General features: G+C 40.5%; 1 protein-coding gene across 2 annotated transcripts; it reads left to right on the top strand.

Moving 5' to 3' along the window:
• Nucleotides 1-214: 214 nt before the first annotated feature.
• On the top strand, nt 215-13,000 carry islr2 (immunoglobulin superfamily containing leucine-rich repeat 2). 2 transcript variants are annotated; one of them, XM_031897641.1, is made up of 2 exons: nt 215-623; nt 5,611-13,000. In XM_031897641.1, the coding sequence occupies exon 2, from the start codon at nt 5,619-5,621 to the stop codon at nt 7,692-7,694; it is 2,076 nt and encodes a 691-aa protein (XP_031753501.1). In that variant the 5' UTR covers nt 215-623; nt 5,611-5,618; the 3' UTR covers nt 7,695-13,000.
• The last annotated feature ends 5,201 nt before the right edge of the window (nt 13,001-18,201 follow it).

Raw genomic sequence — 18,201 nt, 5'->3', positions numbered from 1 at the left:
TCTAAGCTGTCAAGAAATTAAAATCTGGTTACAGAATCAATTATTTATATCAGTTCCTAGAAGGAATGATGAATAATGTGAGGAGGGAGGGGTGAAAGTAACCCCTGCCATGCCAGCACACTCTAGCCCTGTCTCAGAGAGCCCGGCACACCCAGAATGCTCTTGATGCTGCTTTAGGGCTATTTGCATTCAGTTAGCAAGTAGTGTGTGTAGGAGAGGAGCTGGGTGGGGAGGGTGCAGGGAAGGGCTGCAGACACATGGTTATAGGGAGGTATACAGACCATAGAGCCACTGATGTGTCATTAATATTTCATCCATTTTACTGGGTGGGGGTGTCCCCTACAGCTGGAACCCACCCAGAATCCGCTTGGGTGGGGTGTAGGAGAGCACTGCTATCGCGAAAATCCTGCAACGCTTTGCTGATTGGGTTCCTGTTAAAGCTGGCATAATTGTTGGTATCTTTCCAGAAACAAATGATAGGGGATGTCAAGCTCACGACCCATCACCCCAAGGGGCTTTGGCCCTAACTAGGGACCCCCTGTCCGTATCTTCTCATTTGCCAATACTTCAACTTCAGGAAACCTGTCTGGCTGAGACTTCTCCCCGGGCACTGGCATTGTGAGGTAAGGCAGTGAGTGTGAGTGTGAGTGCAACGGGCAAGGCAGTGAGTGTGAGTGCAACGGGCAAAGCAGTGAGTGTGAGTGCAACGGGCAAAGCAGTGAGTGTGAGTGCAACGGGCAAGGCAGTGAGTGTGAGTGCAACGGGCAAGGCAGTGAGTGTGAGTGCAACGGGCAAGGCAGTGAGTGTGAGCGGACTGTTATATTATTTCCTATAACAGAAGCGATCAATAGGAAAGCATTTTGCTGATAAGGATAAAAACAGCCATGTAAGCAGGTAAAGCTAAGCAGGTGACAAATAGTATTTAGGCACACAGGGCTTTGTGCATAGACCTATTCCACCTGTTAGCCCCACCCTCACCTGTTGTGCCCATAGAAGGTGCGAGTTGTTGCTGCCAACCTGCCTATAATAATAAGAATAATTGCTGCAGGTGCCTGGGGCAGAGATTACATTGGTGCCGTGGGGCGGCAGCTGCAGGGGGCGATTTTATCAGCGGAATGGCCTCAGAGGGGCTTTCTAACAAAAGCAACATGTTGGCTTGGGACAATGCGCTCCTTCAAGTGGCCGGGAATTAATCAGGGGGAATTTATTGCAGCACTGCGGACAGCTCCTGATGGATTCAATGAGCCTCTACCAGTTTATTCCTCCCATAGGAGCCAGCGCTGCTGGTGCTGTATAGCTGCTCCATTTACTTACACATATAGCGCTGCACAGCGATCCCTCTTAATCATGCTCATACGGGGATAAACCATTCACTTACCTTTACTACAAAGATCTAAGTGGCATTCTGAATACATCGCCTATAATGATTGTCTGTATATAATGTCAAACATACATTCGTCTCAAGCCAACTTGGCTGGTGTTCTATAATAGATGTTTTCCCTTTCATCTGTGTTTTTATATTTGTATCTTAAAAATGTGCATATGCGCACTGTTTTATATATCTAAATATGTTTACGGTATCTTTCTATATCTATCATCTATCTATCTATCTATCTATCTATCTATCTATCTATCTATCTATCATCTATCTATAATCTATCCATCTACCTACCTATGTCTTTATATATCTATGTATCTATCTCTCCAGCCATCTATCTATCTATCATCTATCTATCTATCATCTATCTACCTATGTCTTTATATATCTATGTATCTATGTATCTATCTATCTATCTATCTATCTAATCTATCTATCTATCTATCTATCTATCTATCTATCTATCTATCTATCATCTATCTATCTATCTATCTATCTATCTATCTATCTATTTATCTATCTATCTATCATCTATCTACCTATGTCTTTATATATCTATGTATCTATGTATCTATGTATCTATCTATCTATCTATCTATCTATCTATCATCTATCTATCTATCTATCTATCATCTATCTATCATCTATCTATCTATCTATCTATCATAAATCTATCATCTACCTATCTGTCTGTCTATCTATTCCTCTCTCTTTCTCTCTCTCTCTATATATATATACATATGATCTATCAATCTATCTATCGCTATTTATTTATCTATTTAGCTCTGTATCCTCTATTCATTACTGTATTTTCATCTCTCTAGCATCTATCTATATTTCTATAATCTGTCGTCTATATCTACATAATGTAGCTACCTAGCATCTGTATATCAATATATCCTTCTATATTCTTCTATCTATGTATCTATCTATCAATCTATCTATCTATCTATCTATCTGTCTGTCTATCTATCTATCTATCTATCTATCTATCTATCTATCTATCTATCTATCTATCTATCTATCTATCATCTTTCTATCTATTATCTCCTTCTATCCCTCTATCTGTCTATCATCTATCTATTAATCCGTCCATTTATCTAACAATCTATTATCTATCTATAAGCGTTTTCCTCTGCATTACTCACTCTCTGTTCTTTTGTGAACTATTTCCCAGTATATGGTTATTGAAACATTGAGGTTTTCATATTTTATTGTACACCATTTCAAGCATTGCAGTTTATTTCCCTTTATCGTGTATCTATATCTATCATGTACAAATCTGCCTCTTTATACAAATATGTACAGAGCGCTCCCCCCCCCCCCCCCCCCCCCAGTGCCTGCGCTCTCCCTGTGTATGTTTAATGCATGTATAATTCCTTGCAAGGCTGCATTAGTGTCTCTCTCTGCCCTCTCAGCATGGGCCCCGCTGGGCTATTGATAGCAGGACAGGCTGTGTGTATCCCCAACCTGCTGCCTTTGTCACTGGCCCATTTAAGGTTAATGCAGCAAATGACTGAGACAGGGAACATAGGACATTAATAATGGCAGATCTAGGGAAAGAAAAACATGGATTAAGAAAAGCAGCACATTTTCTTGCAAGCCTCAGGCAGTCTGTCAAGTTTGAAAGGGTTTTTACAATGGAAACGTGGGTGCCCGTGTGATCTCCCTGGGGATGCACAGAAAAGCATTACTGGAGTGACATTTAGTGGAGCAGAAAAGTGCCTGCATGTTACAGGGAAGAAAGAATGTGAAAATTATATCAACAGGAGGGAAATGGGGGTGGGGGAAGCAGGGAAAATATGTTCACTTCAGTGGAAAGGCTGAGGAAAATGATGGTGGAACAGAGGATTGGGTGTGAAAAAGCTACAGTAGGTACCTGCAGTGTTGTATGCGAGTGTGGGGGCTACATAATACAGAAATATGCTGGAAGAGAGAAAAAATAATGAGCAACAGAAGTAGGAAAAAAGAAGTCAGTGCTAGGGTGAATATGGCAGAATTGTACTGGGTAGTAGGCACACAGGTTAAATAAGAATAGCAATGGCAAAACAAAAGTAGCAGTGAGAACAGTGCATTTAAAATAGTAGGGGGAACACAGGAGTAAAGGCGTAAAATGAAAATTGCAGTGGTTAGTGGGCACACTGGAGATAAATTAGAATTGTAGAGAGTAGTGGGCACACAGGAGTTGAAAGGAACTGCAGGAGGTTATGCAGTGGGCACAAAGGAGTTAAATCAGAATAGTAGAGGTAAGTAGGCACACAGGAGTTAAATAAGAATAGTAGAGGTAAGTAGGCACACAGGAGTTAAATGAGAGGCTCAAGAATGGGAAGGAAGCATGGGGGAATGAATAACAGGAGCGGTAGGGAACAGGTGGGGCAAGAGAGCTGCCTCTACTCTCAAGGTTACACAGGACAAAGCACATTCAGCTCCAACCGAACAGCTCGGCCTCCCTGCTATGGCACCGTCCAACCTTTGCTTTATATGTGTGTGTGTTTATTCTTATGTACGTGTTTGTGTATATATATATATTATACATGTATATACACACACACACACATCTATTTAAGCAATTTATTTAATCAGTCATTGGGATATTATGTGTATCTATGCATATATATAATCGAAAAGATTTGAAAAATATATAGATAATATAGATATCAAATATGTTGCCTTTCTCTCTCTATTTCTTTTTGTTTGTGTGTGTACGTGTAAATGCATTAAAAAAAAAAAATATATATATATATATCCATACACACGCGGTTTAATTAACGCAAATCTAGTACAAACAGTGATATAAAATATTGAATTATATCAAAACACGGTTCCTGACATTTTTCTGTTCAAACACATATACATATAAATGTAATTACATGCATTTGATGATAGCACATACATACTTTGCGCACTCACATCTTATGTTTAAACACACATATGTATACATAAAACACGCACAGGATATATAATTAGCTTTAGGTATTAATTAGACAATTAGGTACAAATACAATTAGACATATATAAATATACATAAAATATGAATAGGAAGAAATAGCAATGATCCGTTTAATTTGCGCTTAAGCATCCGCAGACTTTATCTTTTACTGATGGAGGCGACTCTTTGGGAACCTAAAAACGACGGGACTCTGTATTGGGGCAAGGCTGGTTGTTTTACTGAAGCAGGAGAACAAAAACAAAACAATTACAAGAACCTTATACGGGCAAAATAACATTCAAACACATTGCTGTTCTTTTTTGCAAATATGCGCTATGTATAAATGTTAAGAGCAACAAGGGATGGGTTTTATTCATCTTTTGTTAAAGTGACTTCGCAGACGTTAAAGATTACTGTAAGCAGGAGAACAACAATTCGTTTGACAAACCCCTGATATTTAACAAAATCTTTTAAAACAGGTAAAAATATACTCAGACCGAAGAATTGCGCCCTTGCGCACATGGGAGATTTTTTTTAGCGCCGACAAATTCCATTTTTAGCTGTAGAACTGAAACAAAAATCTCCTTACAAACAAACATGACGCGAAAAACTGTGCGACGAGTTATAGAACTGATATTCTGAAATGTAATTTGTAAATGAATACATTATGTATTACAGCGCGCAGTCACAAACCCGAATAACTTTATAGTCTTTTGCTGCAAAAATAATAATGACATGGGTGCAGTATTTACAGACTCTCGCTAATGCTATTGCGTTTAGCCCCTTTAATACTGAGACAAATAGTCACAGAAGACGTGATAATAGAGAATCTGCGCCGGGACAGCGCCGGGAGGCGGGGCTATAACTCACACACCTATATTTGGGAGTGCTGCGGTAGCGTCCTAGGTTAAGAAATGTACTAATGGCAACGAAGGGAGAGTCACCAAGAGATAGTTTGGTATCAATGAGAATATCTACAGCCATGATTTCATTGATTTTGTCATACACAGTAGTATACTGCATATGCAAAATGAATGTGTTTGCTTGATGTATCAACAGGAGTAATCTGTTATTTTTTTTAATGTGGGTGGGGTACTTCTTTGAGCAAATTAATGGCTTTGAATAACCATCTGTTTGTATTTTCAAAATGTTTTATTGGGAAAACTTAAAATTACACACAATTGTTGCACCCTGTAGACATTTATTTCTTACATCTCATTACGCATCATAGCCTTTGGTAAGTAGGTATTATTTGATCAGTTTGACCATGATTAATGGGTATTTCTGTGTATATGTTTTGCAGGTGAAACAATGGTGGGCTCTTTACATCTTTGTATAGTTGCGGCTCTTCTGGGGTTAACCCTTGGCTGCCCTGAACCCTGCAGCTGTGTTGACAAGTATAACCAGCAGTTTGCTGACTGTACGTACAAAAAGCTTCAGAAGATCCCAAGTGGGTTTCCTTCTAATGTTACAACTCTCAGCCTGTCTGCCAACAAGATTACATCTCTTAAGAAGTCAGACTTTATAGGAGTGCCCCAAGTAACATCCCTGTGGCTGGCTCACAATGAGATAAGTGAAATAGAGGAAGGAGCCCTGGCAACAATGGTGAATCTGAAAAACTTAGATGTCAGTCATAACCTGCTGGTGGAGTTCCCTTGGAGAGATTTGGCTAGTCTTTCAGCCCTGCAACTTATTAAAATGAACAATAATCGCATGGTTAACCTGCCACGTGATGCTTTTCAAAACCTTAATGAGCTAAAGTCTCTCAGGATCAACAATAACCAATTCTCTGTCATCCAAGAGGGAACATTTAAGCCCCTCATTTCTCTTTCACACATCCAAATTTACAACAACCCTTTCCACTGCTCTTGTTCGCTCATGTGGCTTAAGAAATGGGCAGAAGAGGCTCAGTTTTCAGTACCCGAGAAGGACAACATTGCATGTTCCTCTCCAGAGGAGCTCAAGGGCACTCCAATTTCAAAGATACCAGATTTGCCATGCGAAGCTCCTACTGTGCAGTTGAGCTATTACCCAAACCTTGACAGCACAGAGCTTTATGATGGCTTCACCCTTACTTTGCAGTGTTTGGCCAGTGGAATTCCTCAGCCAACCATTAAATGGAAAGTCCGTAATGCCACTCAAGAGACAGAAATAAAGCAACCAGTGGATGGACAGGTCAAAGGTTCAGCCAAATCTCAGAAGTCAAGTTCTTTTCTTGTATATCAGAATGGGACTCTGGTTATTCCTCACCTTAGCAAAAAAATGGAAGGTACATACATTTGTGAAGGCAACAATGAAATGGGAAGTAGTCAAGCTTCAGTCAATGTGTCTGTAGCTGGGAGCCAGAAATATCCCACCAAAGTTATCGAGGAACCAACAAAGAGCAAGTCCCTACCAGAGAACAAGAAACCTGGGGTAAAGACATCTGATACTGGTAACAGTGTCATAAAACCAGACAAGTCAGAGGAGAAAGGCAAGCCTCTGATTCCTACAGAGCAACCCTTTATGACTGGTGGTAATAAACTGGGTGTTCCGGAACACACTGACCACCCTTCTGCTTCTGACAAGAAATGTGGTCCAAGTACTGGTGGACAGCATATATCCAACCATGCATTCAATGAAAGTACCAACCTGAAGCCTCACACATTTGAGCTTGGCGTTATTGCTTTGGATGTATCAGAGAAGGATGCAAAGGTTCAGATCACTCCATATCATAATCGGCAAGGAAATGACCACCTTAGGATGCTATACCTATGCCAGGAAGGTGCCAATGGCCTTTCCTTGGTACAATGGTCGGAGATTGAGGACAGGGTGAACTCTTACTGGTTCCAAGGGTTAATTCCTGGTACTAATTACTCTGTTTGTTTGACCTACAAGGGAGAGGACTGCCAGGTGCAAGTGGTTTTTACTACCAAAAAGGAAGTGCCTTCTTTGATTATCATTATTGTGGTGAGCATTTTCCTTCTGGGTTTGGCCACCATTCCTCTAATGGGTGCCACTTGTTGTCACCTTCTTTCCAAATACCATGGTAAGAATTATAAGCTAATTATGAAGGCTCAGAAATCAGATCCTATGGAAAAACAAATGGCTGCTGATTTTGACCCAAGAGCATCCTTTGTAGAATCAGAAAAGAATTTTAACCCTAGTGAGATGGGTGATGTTGAGGCTGAAGGGGATTCAGTGCCCATAGGGGGAGAGGGAGAAGGAGAGGGAGAAGCAGAAGTTGAAGAAGGTGTTTTGGATGAGACTATTCCAATTTCGCAGTCAAAAACCAACCAGGATGAGTTTGAGGTGGGATCAGAGTATAGCGACAGGCTTCCTCTGGGTGCTGAAGCTGTGACCATTTCTGAGGAGATCAATGGTAACTATAAAGAGCCTGCATGCTGATCTGTGTGTGTTAGAGATTCTCATACATCTTTCCCAAAACTGCCATATGTTCAGTAGTCTATGGGAAATAAAAAGGGGTGAGTAGATGCCAACAAGCGTTTATTGAGGTTACAGTCAGAAACATTCCTTAATTTATATGACTTTTATGGTGCTGAAAATCCATGTACATTTTCATAAATATCCACATAATTTTTATTTATTTGCCTGTACAAAACCAGTGGCAGAGTATTTACACCATAATGTGGATTTAAGGATCTGACTTATTAAGAGACAACAAATAGCTGTACACATATACTATACAATGTGTTGTGACCTAAAACCTCTACTATTTCAAACACAAGAATCAACATAAGAACCAAATTTAAGGGATTCCAAAACTGATTCAAAATTCAGATATATTTAGGCTAAACCTCACAAGGTCATTGGCTTAAATTCACATATACAGAAATAAGTGTGTGTTTCTGATCAGGAATATTTGCTTAAAACAGCAACTTTTCAACCTAAAGCTGGCTGAAACTGATATTTATTTATTTTACTAACCTATAAACTTGCCCACCTGCATCCTACCATCTCACCTACACACATATAAACAGGTTGGAGTGCAATCGTGACTCACTGCCTTCCAAGCTGTCCAGCTTATTGCCTCCCCTCTCTAGTGTTTGACAGATTTCCTGAGTATATATGGACAAGGCATCTCATATCAAAGGCAAGATCAACCTAATGAGGCCAGGCATTACCTGTGTCAATCAGTTTTACACATCATACATGTTATAAAGAGATTTAAGAGCCTATAGACAATTTTGTTCATTATTATTACATAGGCAGCAGTAGCTTCTACCCTTCACAAGTATTGTTTAGAGAATAACCTTCCTGGTAACCCCAACCTGGAACCATAATCCTATTTTTTTTCCAATTTAAGCTCCATAAATTTTTAAAAATGCTTTCCGCATCTCATGGATGCTAAATGTCAGGTAGCATGAATGGGCCCTTGGCCTAGAATGTTACTGCTTCCTTTACAATAAGTAAAACATGGCAAAAATAGGTCAGCTCAGTGGCAAATATGCCATACAGTTCTGTCAGGAATTCAGACTAGCTCCAATGCACATCACAGATGCCAAATATGACCACAAAGCCAGAGAAAGCACCCAAGAGATCTTTGTATAACAGACACTCAGATATAAAGCATGTGGCCAGTGGCAATAAAGTTTAACAGCATTTTGCAGCTGGTAATTAACTGTACTTGTTTTCTTAATGGGATTTTAAAAAGTATTAGTGTTACTATAATATACTTTGAAAATGTGAAATCATAAGTGGGTGCACCTCAATGAATTAAATGTACTTAATGAGCTCTGGTTGATCCTTTTGTTGCATGGCAAATGTTTTCTTAATTATTTCTGGCAAGTTATTTCCATGCATGTGTTAGGCCTCATCCCCACTGCTGTTTTCTCTAGTGTTTAGAGCGCAGCCTGCGTCTATATATGACCTCCCCCCATCAAAACATAATTTTATCATGTAGAAAATGAAGGCTGACCAAATGGGAGTTTAAGGGGCACCTTTACAAAAGCACGAACGCTCCGAGCGTATTTTTGCCGATTTTTTCGGGCGTCCGCACAATTTTTTCGTACAGCGCACAACTTTTTCGTACAGCGCACGACTTTTTCAGATGTTTGCACGAAAAAATCGGAAAGGTTTTACCGTTGTTTACAATTGTTCGGTACGAAAATTTCGTGATTTTCGGATCGCCAATACGATATTATCGTGACTAATACGATTTTTTCGTTAAGCATTTTCGTGATATTTGCGATCTTCCGAAATTTTCGTTTCCAATACGATTTATTCCCATTCGTGATTCGGATTCGTGGATTAGTAAATATGCCCCTAAGAGTCAAGCGACATCTGAGTGTTTCGGGCACAACTTCTGCTGTTCATTTACTGATTTAAGAGTATCGATGGTAAATTGCACAGGGGCAGTTGCCAGTAGCAACCTATTAGCAATTCATTTTAAATAGTCTTCTACAAGCTGCAAAATGAAAGCAAAAATGTGGCAGTGGCTCATTAACTCATTAAAAATGTGGATAGTTATTGGGCCACTGCCACATACAGAAACACCCTGGTGCGTTGAGTACATAGCCTTACAGAACTATTTCATAGGTGTTCTTGTTGCCCATAGCAGCCAGTCAGCAATTACCATTTACTGGCCTCCTGTTTCAAAGCAAACATCTGCTTGGTTACTGCAGGTTACAAGTCATGGTGCAAATCTTGTTTGTTATATTTACATCCCCCTTTTAGAGTGCTGTAAATAATGCTGCAAATAATGCCTATATGAACAAGAGCAAAGTGGTCTGTATAGTACATCAAAGGGCAAAGCTACACTAAGTGCAGACATTCTCAGCACACACAAGTTACATGTATTAATTTGTTAAAAATACATTCAGAATAAATATTCATATTAAATGTTAAGAACTTGCAGATGAGAGATAGCATCCTGTCTACAATTGTTAAGGTTTATATAGATAAATGCAATTTAGAGAATATGATAACTGAAGCACAAATAAAATCTGTTTATTTCTCTTTGTGTAGAATCTAATACTAGCGTGGTTCTATCTCCTCTTTCTTATCAGGGCTGATGTCAGGAAAGCAAGTGGTCCTGAAAGGGGAAATAAATGATATGAAAACCTAAAACTCTCCAGCTATTACACCACACCTTTTAGCAGCCAAGCAGTTCTTACACAGTATTGTTCATGTAGGATTTACCATATAAGACATAAAATATCTAATAAAGTGTATATAAAAACAGGGCTGTCATCCCCACACGTCCTAATGTAAAAGAATGACCGTTTAGATCAAGAAATGAGCCCATTTCATCCATTAATATTTGTGATTGAAACCAGGAGGCAGACCCTATAATCTATTTATGTGGGTACTACCCAGGATCAGGAGTTAATCCTCTTTCAGAGGGAGAGAGTGTACTGCTATTGCTGACAATTAGAAAATATGTAATGATCTAAATCCCATGGGTGTGGTTCTCTTATTGCATTAAAACAAGAGAATTATGGGAAAATCCTGTGGTACTGCTTTCTGCCTGCTTCTAGAGAAGCCCTCTACACTAGCTCTGGGGAATACAAAGTGTCTTAACCCCCTACCACCTTTACTAATAAACTCTCAGACATTAGTCATAGGGTGCCTTTTAATATTTTGAAGGGCCAAAGGAGTTGAAAGCTGGATTCAGAGTAACCTTAAAAGCTGATGGTTGTATCCCAGAGCAGGTACACAAGCCTCCTAGTGCTGCTCAAGTACAATCAGTAATAACAATAATAACAGTTTAAAACTCAGTACAGAATATTGTAGAACTTGTTTTGAGTGAGGTCAGCCTGTTACTACTAAATAGCCTGTTGCCTTAGGTCAGGGCCTGTGTTGCCTGCTTTTATTGCAGCATTGAAAATAACATCTGGAAATAACATCTGAGAAACTGCTAGGCTAACTTGAGGATTTGAGCTAGAATTCCCCAGAACTGAAGGCAGTTAAATGTTGGAAGCTTCATTTTAACAAAACTGGAGGGCCTTAGTTTGGACACCTATACTTGATATACATCATTGGCCCTACAAAGCCTATTTTAGCCCCGCCATGCCAACTACTACATATAGCTCTACTGGCTTAACAAGTTGTAGTTTGATAACTGGCACAATTGCTAAATAGATATCCATGTGTTAATGGGAAATAACTGCTTTGGGAATGAAATGCATTGTGTACCTAAGTGGAAGCCACACTAACATAATCCCTGGTTTGTAGCATTGGCCATTTCCTGCTCAGTAACAGTTTAAAGGGATCCATGTGGTGTTAAACAGAGAGTGTACCTCACAGTGCAGTGTCCTGACAGTCTGTGATGCTTAAATAAAGGCCCACTCCAGCACACTATGGACCCCAGAGAGTATTTGCTCCTGTTACACCAATGATAGCTACACCGCAGATTATGAGAATAAACATAAATATCTTTCCCCCCTTATATATATAGGTACGAGCATACAAAATGCACAAATAAATACACCCATAGACACATCAACTAACCTATTGCTGATTAAATGATGTAAATAAAGAAACATTTGCAGCACCCACATTTAAATATTGTAAATATAAACAATGCACTTATTTCTTTATGCCTGTAGTTTGTGTCATTTTCCTTCTCAAACAGGAAAGCATTTGATGTAAGTTTGTATCAGTTTTTATCTTTGTATAGATAAACTTGGTGTTTTTGTGGGTTTGTTTGTAGGGTGTTTTCAGGACATTTTCTAGTGATGTTTATAATAAATACATGTCTTATAAAGAAAAGGATATGTATGTTGAGTTTAACTAAGCTTTGACACCAAAAATCTGCAGAATCCTTTACTTTGTTGCCACAAATCCCAATTTTCTTAACCTGTGTGTTATTTGCTAATAAGATAGCTTCACTCAGGGGGAAACATTGTTGGAATGTGAAGTTCATCCACTAAACCTATTTTGCTGTATAGCCCCACCACTTCATTCATTCTTTAACTGCATACGTAGATCTAAATAATCTAAGGGTTACAGTTTAGGCTACAGGCTTCACCAACCCTTGGGCACTGAAACACAATAGCCATGCTCATAAGGGCTAATTTACAAAGGGAACAAGGCGAAAAGTGAAAAACACTGGTGCAAAGCACAATTTTCTTATGCCAACAATTCACCTTGTTTCCACGCAGGTGGCAGTGGTGCCCACCAGTAACTGTGGTGTTTTTCAGATGGTCTAGTAATTTTGGTCTATAAAAGCACCATACTGGGGCTCTTAGGTGTCTCCCATATAAGTGAACGAAAGGCATCAAGGGGCATTTTGAGCACTTTTCCAATGGGCATCCTATGCGTCACCTACTATAACTACCAACACCAGCCAACATGCGGGGGACGTGGTGCCTAAATCTAGACTAGATTTTACTGAAGGGCAAAAGATATTTTATTATTTATCTCAAAAAGATCCATTAAGTCCATTAAAGACCCAGACCCAGGAAATGAGTGAAGAAGGGATTGGAGGATGATGGGCAGGCATACAAATATGCATTTCCCGCTCCTCTGACCTGATTGGCTTAGACTTATATATAAACTATATATTGTCCATAGCTGTAACACTGCCCATAACTGTTACCTAGGTGCTTAGTTAACTGCCAACATACAATATTTCCCTATTAAAAGTGTTGCCAATCAAACGTTTGTTTCTGTGAAATGTTTGTTAAGAAAATGGAGATTCTTGGAGATCATGTATTGCTAAAATTTAATAAAAGTGAAGCAAAACAATAGCCGTGCGGTAATTTCTTTCCATTCAAATCTCCTGGTATTTCCCCACATTGTCTCCTTGTGTCTGGGTTCGATCCTTGTACAGGTATAGGACCCATTATCCAGATTGCTCGGGACCAAGGGTATTCCGGATAAGGGGTAATTTCCGTAATTTGCATCTTCATACCTTAAGCTTACTAAAAAATCAATAAAACATTAATTAAACCCAATAGGATTGTTTTGCATCCAATAAAGATTATTTACATCTTAGTTGAAATCAATTACAAGGTTCTGTTTTATTATTACAAAGAAAAAGGAAATTAGTTTTACAATTCTGAATTATTTGATTAAAATGGAGTCTATGGGAGACAGGCTTTCCGTAATTTGGAGCTTTCTGGATAACGGGTTTCCAGATAAGGGATCCCATCCCTGTAGAATGAGTGAGTTGCATGCCATGGCCTACTGCTTCACTTTCATCTGATTGGCTTCTGCCACTGAACTGTCCATACAGACTTCTCAGTTACACTCTTTCCTGTGATCATCATTCCATCATATTCTTGCAAAGGCGAAAAGTTTGCTACAGGTTTGGTCATCCGCAGCAACGAATCAGGAGGTAGTATTTACTGGTCACAAGCATCTTATTGGTTGCTATGGGTTACTGCACCTTGGCAAACGTTACTTTTTATTACATAACCATCTTATTGGTTTACAACCTGAGGGACATAAGTTTGCAGGTTCTGCCCTGTACCCTGTACCTGTTTAGCATCCATTATGGGCAGTTATTTGCCTTCTACCTCTCCCTATGACTCCATTGTGTGTATTCTTTGTTTTTCACTCTATCACTCTCTCTTTACTTTCTCCTTCTGTTCTCTGTCTCCCTCCCTCCTACTCCTCCTCCTGCTCCTGTCTCTGATGGATGCTGAGAATGTGACATGAATTGGTGCAGACTTATTGTTTTCTGTTGCAGCTGCCAGTTCCCAATCTCGGCAGTAGGAATATTGCTCTCACACGCACACAGGCAATTGCATGTCAGTATACCCTGACAACCCTCACCTTTCTGGTTCTTATAAACACTTGTGCTGAGATGTCCACCCCCTGCACAGACATTGTATGGATACTTTTATGGTGGCCTTCGCCTCCTTTCTAGCAGGGCCACATCTAGGCACCTGGTCCTGTCACATAATGAGGCAGACCCAATGCCACCAGACTCTCTTGTGCTCAGACTGGACAAGCAGTTTGTTAGATAAGACAATTAAGTTCACTACATTAAAAAAGCCAAATCTCCAGTTATAACTCCCACAGAACTTTGGCTATTAAAGTAACCATGGGTGGCTATTTACTGCCCCTGGTAAAGTGCTGCCCAAGGCAAGCTTCTCACATTGCCTAATGGCTGAAACACCCCGGCTTTCCACTTTCCTCTCTCTCTGTGTAGCTCTCAAAGAGAATAACTAGCATAGATTAAGTCCCTGCGCCACTAGAAAAAATATTGCTGCTGGCAAGGTAAAATTATAACAGACTGCCTATCTGACATGAAAGTAAATCGCTGATGTGCATGTATTAATTATTTGGAACAACAATCTTTTACAGGCGTTTGAAAACAAAAGAAGAATACATTGGACCTAATTAATCGAGGGGCAAAGCCACGCATCCTGGAACGCTGCTGCTCTCTCTGCCCATCTAGTTTTGTAAATAACACACTAGCCACTGTGGTTTGCGTACAATTACAGGGTTCTGTGTGAAGAGATCTACTGTTTGGACTCTGCTCTTTATAAATAATCTTCAGGAAAGATGGTGATAAACTGAGGGGTGTGGGATAAACTAGACAAGTTTAGGCAACAGTGTGGCATATAGAGAGAGCATATAACCGTATAAATGATCCCCAAAGTATTCATGCCTCATATGTTTGGCCATTGGCCATTGTGCCTTCACCTGGGGTAGAAATAATTTGACTGATACCTTGATTCAGGAACACACAACTCCCCAGTACATTTACACTGTAGATTTTGCATTGAATGGCTGACTTTCCCTCCCTTTGAGTGTTCCAGTCCTTGTGATGTGTAACCATGTTCTGGCTCCATGTCACTGCACACATCTCACTTTCTCCCTCCCAGCGCCACCAACTCTCTGGCAGATCCCCCAGGCTGTGGTACTAGAAAAAGCTTTTATCAGAGGTGTGATTACTATCTGACCTCATTCTGACAGCTGGGGAAGGGGAGGTGCAGGGGGATTTGGAATGAGGAGGCAGGGAGTCAAACCAGCTCTAATAAAGACATCTCTTGGATGGCAATGTTGTCAATACTGCTTATTTGCACCTTTAAATTAGATTATTGGGCTATCTGAATTAGATACTTCCTTTTTAAAATGTTTAATCCACTGCAATTATGTGAATTCTTTCCAACCCTGAAACATATAAGTGATGCCCAAGGCAGATGTTCTAAGGCTAATGTCACACAAGGAAAGCTTGAAACTGTCCATGCATCCTTGCCTGGGGCATGCAAAAATGAAAACTCTTATTCTAGTATAGAATCTAAAGTCAAGCAAAGCTCTGACCTCCAAAGTATCTGAAACCATTCTTCCAAGTGATGCTAGCCCCACAATTTGAGAAACACTGCCTAATGGGATAAAATAGAAGGGATAAGTGTTTGCTTTTGTGTGTTCAATCTTTCAGAAAAAAACAGAGCATTTTGGCAGCCAGTTTAATCTAGCAAAACATCAATGGCCAAATTCTTCTACCTCATAGTGATATATACGGAACTGTCTGGCTAAAGAACACATGGCAATGACAGGTTGACCTCTGTTCTGAGAATGTATTGTAAGGCAGCACATTTCCCACATATCATTATTGCAAGCAGATAGGAGCATTTTGAGCTCTGCTTCTTCCACCCAATTGTACCAGCAGTCAAAACATTTGTGTCCCAAAAGGGAAACTGAATTTAAAATTCATCTTTAGTATGTTTTTGCTCTTCTTTAGACTTTGGGCTCACCTGCTTGGTCCTACTGACCATGACACCGACTGGTATTTCATCAGCCTAGCCAGTAAAACAAAATCTAAAAAGTAAAAAAAAAAATAGAAGAGCCCCTCACATCATCAATCCATCCCCTGCACATGCTACCTGGTAAGTTTTTTTGTAAAAAATGGCAACCCTACTTCCATCCCCTGCACATTCTACCTGGTAAGCTTCTTTGAAAAATGTGGCAACCCTATTTCCATCCCCATTCAAAACAAAAAGTAGAATGCAGTACAGACATTGCTAGAAGGTAACGCCCATAGGTGCATAGTACCTGTTCCCAAATAGAATGCTGAGAGCATTCCTAAAATATCCATCCACACAGCTGCAGGGAGCTCTGTCCCTGTAATTACAGGGCACCGTGTGCAATGTGGCAGAGGCCCCTTAGATCTGCACCATGGGAGGTACAGAGGATCTTGCAGTCATTGGATCTGTGGCATAAGGGAAGGGATGGCTTAAGATGAAAAGGTGTGATTTGAAAAAAAGGACAGTGCTTAAGGGGGGTTTTGGGTGAATTATAGCCAGGTGTCATCATTAGGAGTGGCCAGGTGCACTAGGGGTGCGTCCAAGTGTGGGTCCGTGGGAGGAGTAGTCCTTTTCATTGGGGTTCTATTTTAATTGTTTTGCAGGGCTTACCACCCAGGGTACTCAGGAGAAGATTTGGCTTATACTTTGGGCTGTTTGGGGGGAGGACCCTGTTAACATAATAGTATGGGGCCTCACGATTATTTATAGAGGCCTTGGGTATGGCTGGTATGCCCAGTGCAATGCTAGGGACATAGAAGAAGTGGTGGGCTTTCCTATTTATTCTTACTTATTTATTCTGGAATAATTATTAGGGGTGCACAGGGTGGAACTGCACCTGGTCACACTCCCATGGGGCCTTGTGGTGGTAGCAGGGGTGTGGCAATTGGTAACAATAACAAATGGCAGCTTTCACCTGGCAGCCATTTTTCCTCTGACACATCACCAGTGACGATAACATCTGAAAACAGCAGATGTGCGCTGTTAAGTTCCTGCAATCAAGAATGCAGGCTTACACAGGTAAAACTTACTTTGATAAAAAGTTCTGCTTTGATTGAGCACTGAAGTAGTTAAGCTGAGCTCAGGAGAGGAGCAGACAGCTAAAGCAGAGTTTCTATGGTAACCAGCAATGCCATTCGTCATTGGGTACTAGACTGGAGGGAGTGATTAGTAATCGGAGCTGAGAAGAACTGAGCATGCCCAGGAGCCAATAGCCAAATTCAGTTCCTAAGAGAGGGCGCTGAGCGGGTTAGGGCTCTGGCACACAGGGTGATTAGTTGCCCGAGACAAATCTCTGTTGTCGCGGGCGACTAATCTCCCCAAAATGCCATCCCACCGTCGAAAATGTAAATCACCGGTGGGATGGCATACGCGGCGCCGTGATTTCCCCAAAGTCCCAGAAGTTTCCTCTCAAGGCAACTTTCGCGATTTCAGGGAAATCGTGGCTCCGCGTATGCCATCCCACCGGCGATTTACATTTTCGCAAAACACTGCCTCCAGTTACTTTAACAGATAATATCTGCTTTTTAAAACAGAATTTTCTGCATGAGCACAAGTGATCCTGCACCAACATCCAACGGTAAAAGTAGGAGACAAGGGTAAGGGATGGAGGCGTCAGGGAGGGCCCCTGCACCCATTCACTGCACCCCCTGCCCTTTATGGCCTGCAAAATGGACCTTCCTTTCTGCCCCATTATGGGAAAACCCTGCCCATATTTGGCCCACATTCTGCCCTCTCCCCAAATGCTTCACTCACGTTGTGGCTCATGAACCACAGCTTTAGATCTCTTGGGTACCCCCCTGATGGTGCCTCTTCTAATGGAACCTATTTTTATATATGGAAATGTAAGAAACATAGCTATCAGGATAAAAAATATGACAGAAAAAAACAGATGGACACACGTTTAAACATGTTTTATTATATTATGCTATATTATTACTATACTGGCAATACCCATGTGTAACAATATTCACAAACTTGTGCTCCACATTAGTTTGTGTTGCTGTATTTTTTCCTGAAATTGCAGTTTCGCCTAAAGCACTAAGCACTTTGTCCTATTTTCTCTGCTAAAATCCATGTTATTGATTAGTCTACTGGGTGTTTCCTGCATTGTGCCACTGAAATAAGTGTGTGAGTGCCACTACTTGATCAGGAACCGTTTTGACCACCACCGTTTTATACCTCATGGCCGC

This window comes from Xenopus tropicalis, chromosome 3 (genome assembly GCF_000004195.4).
Source record: "Xenopus tropicalis strain Nigerian chromosome 3, UCB_Xtro_10.0, whole genome shotgun sequence".
NCBI classification, from domain to species: Eukaryota; Metazoa; Chordata; class Amphibia; order Anura; family Pipidae; genus Xenopus; species Xenopus tropicalis.
This window is presented reverse-complemented; position numbering and strand designations above follow the sequence as displayed.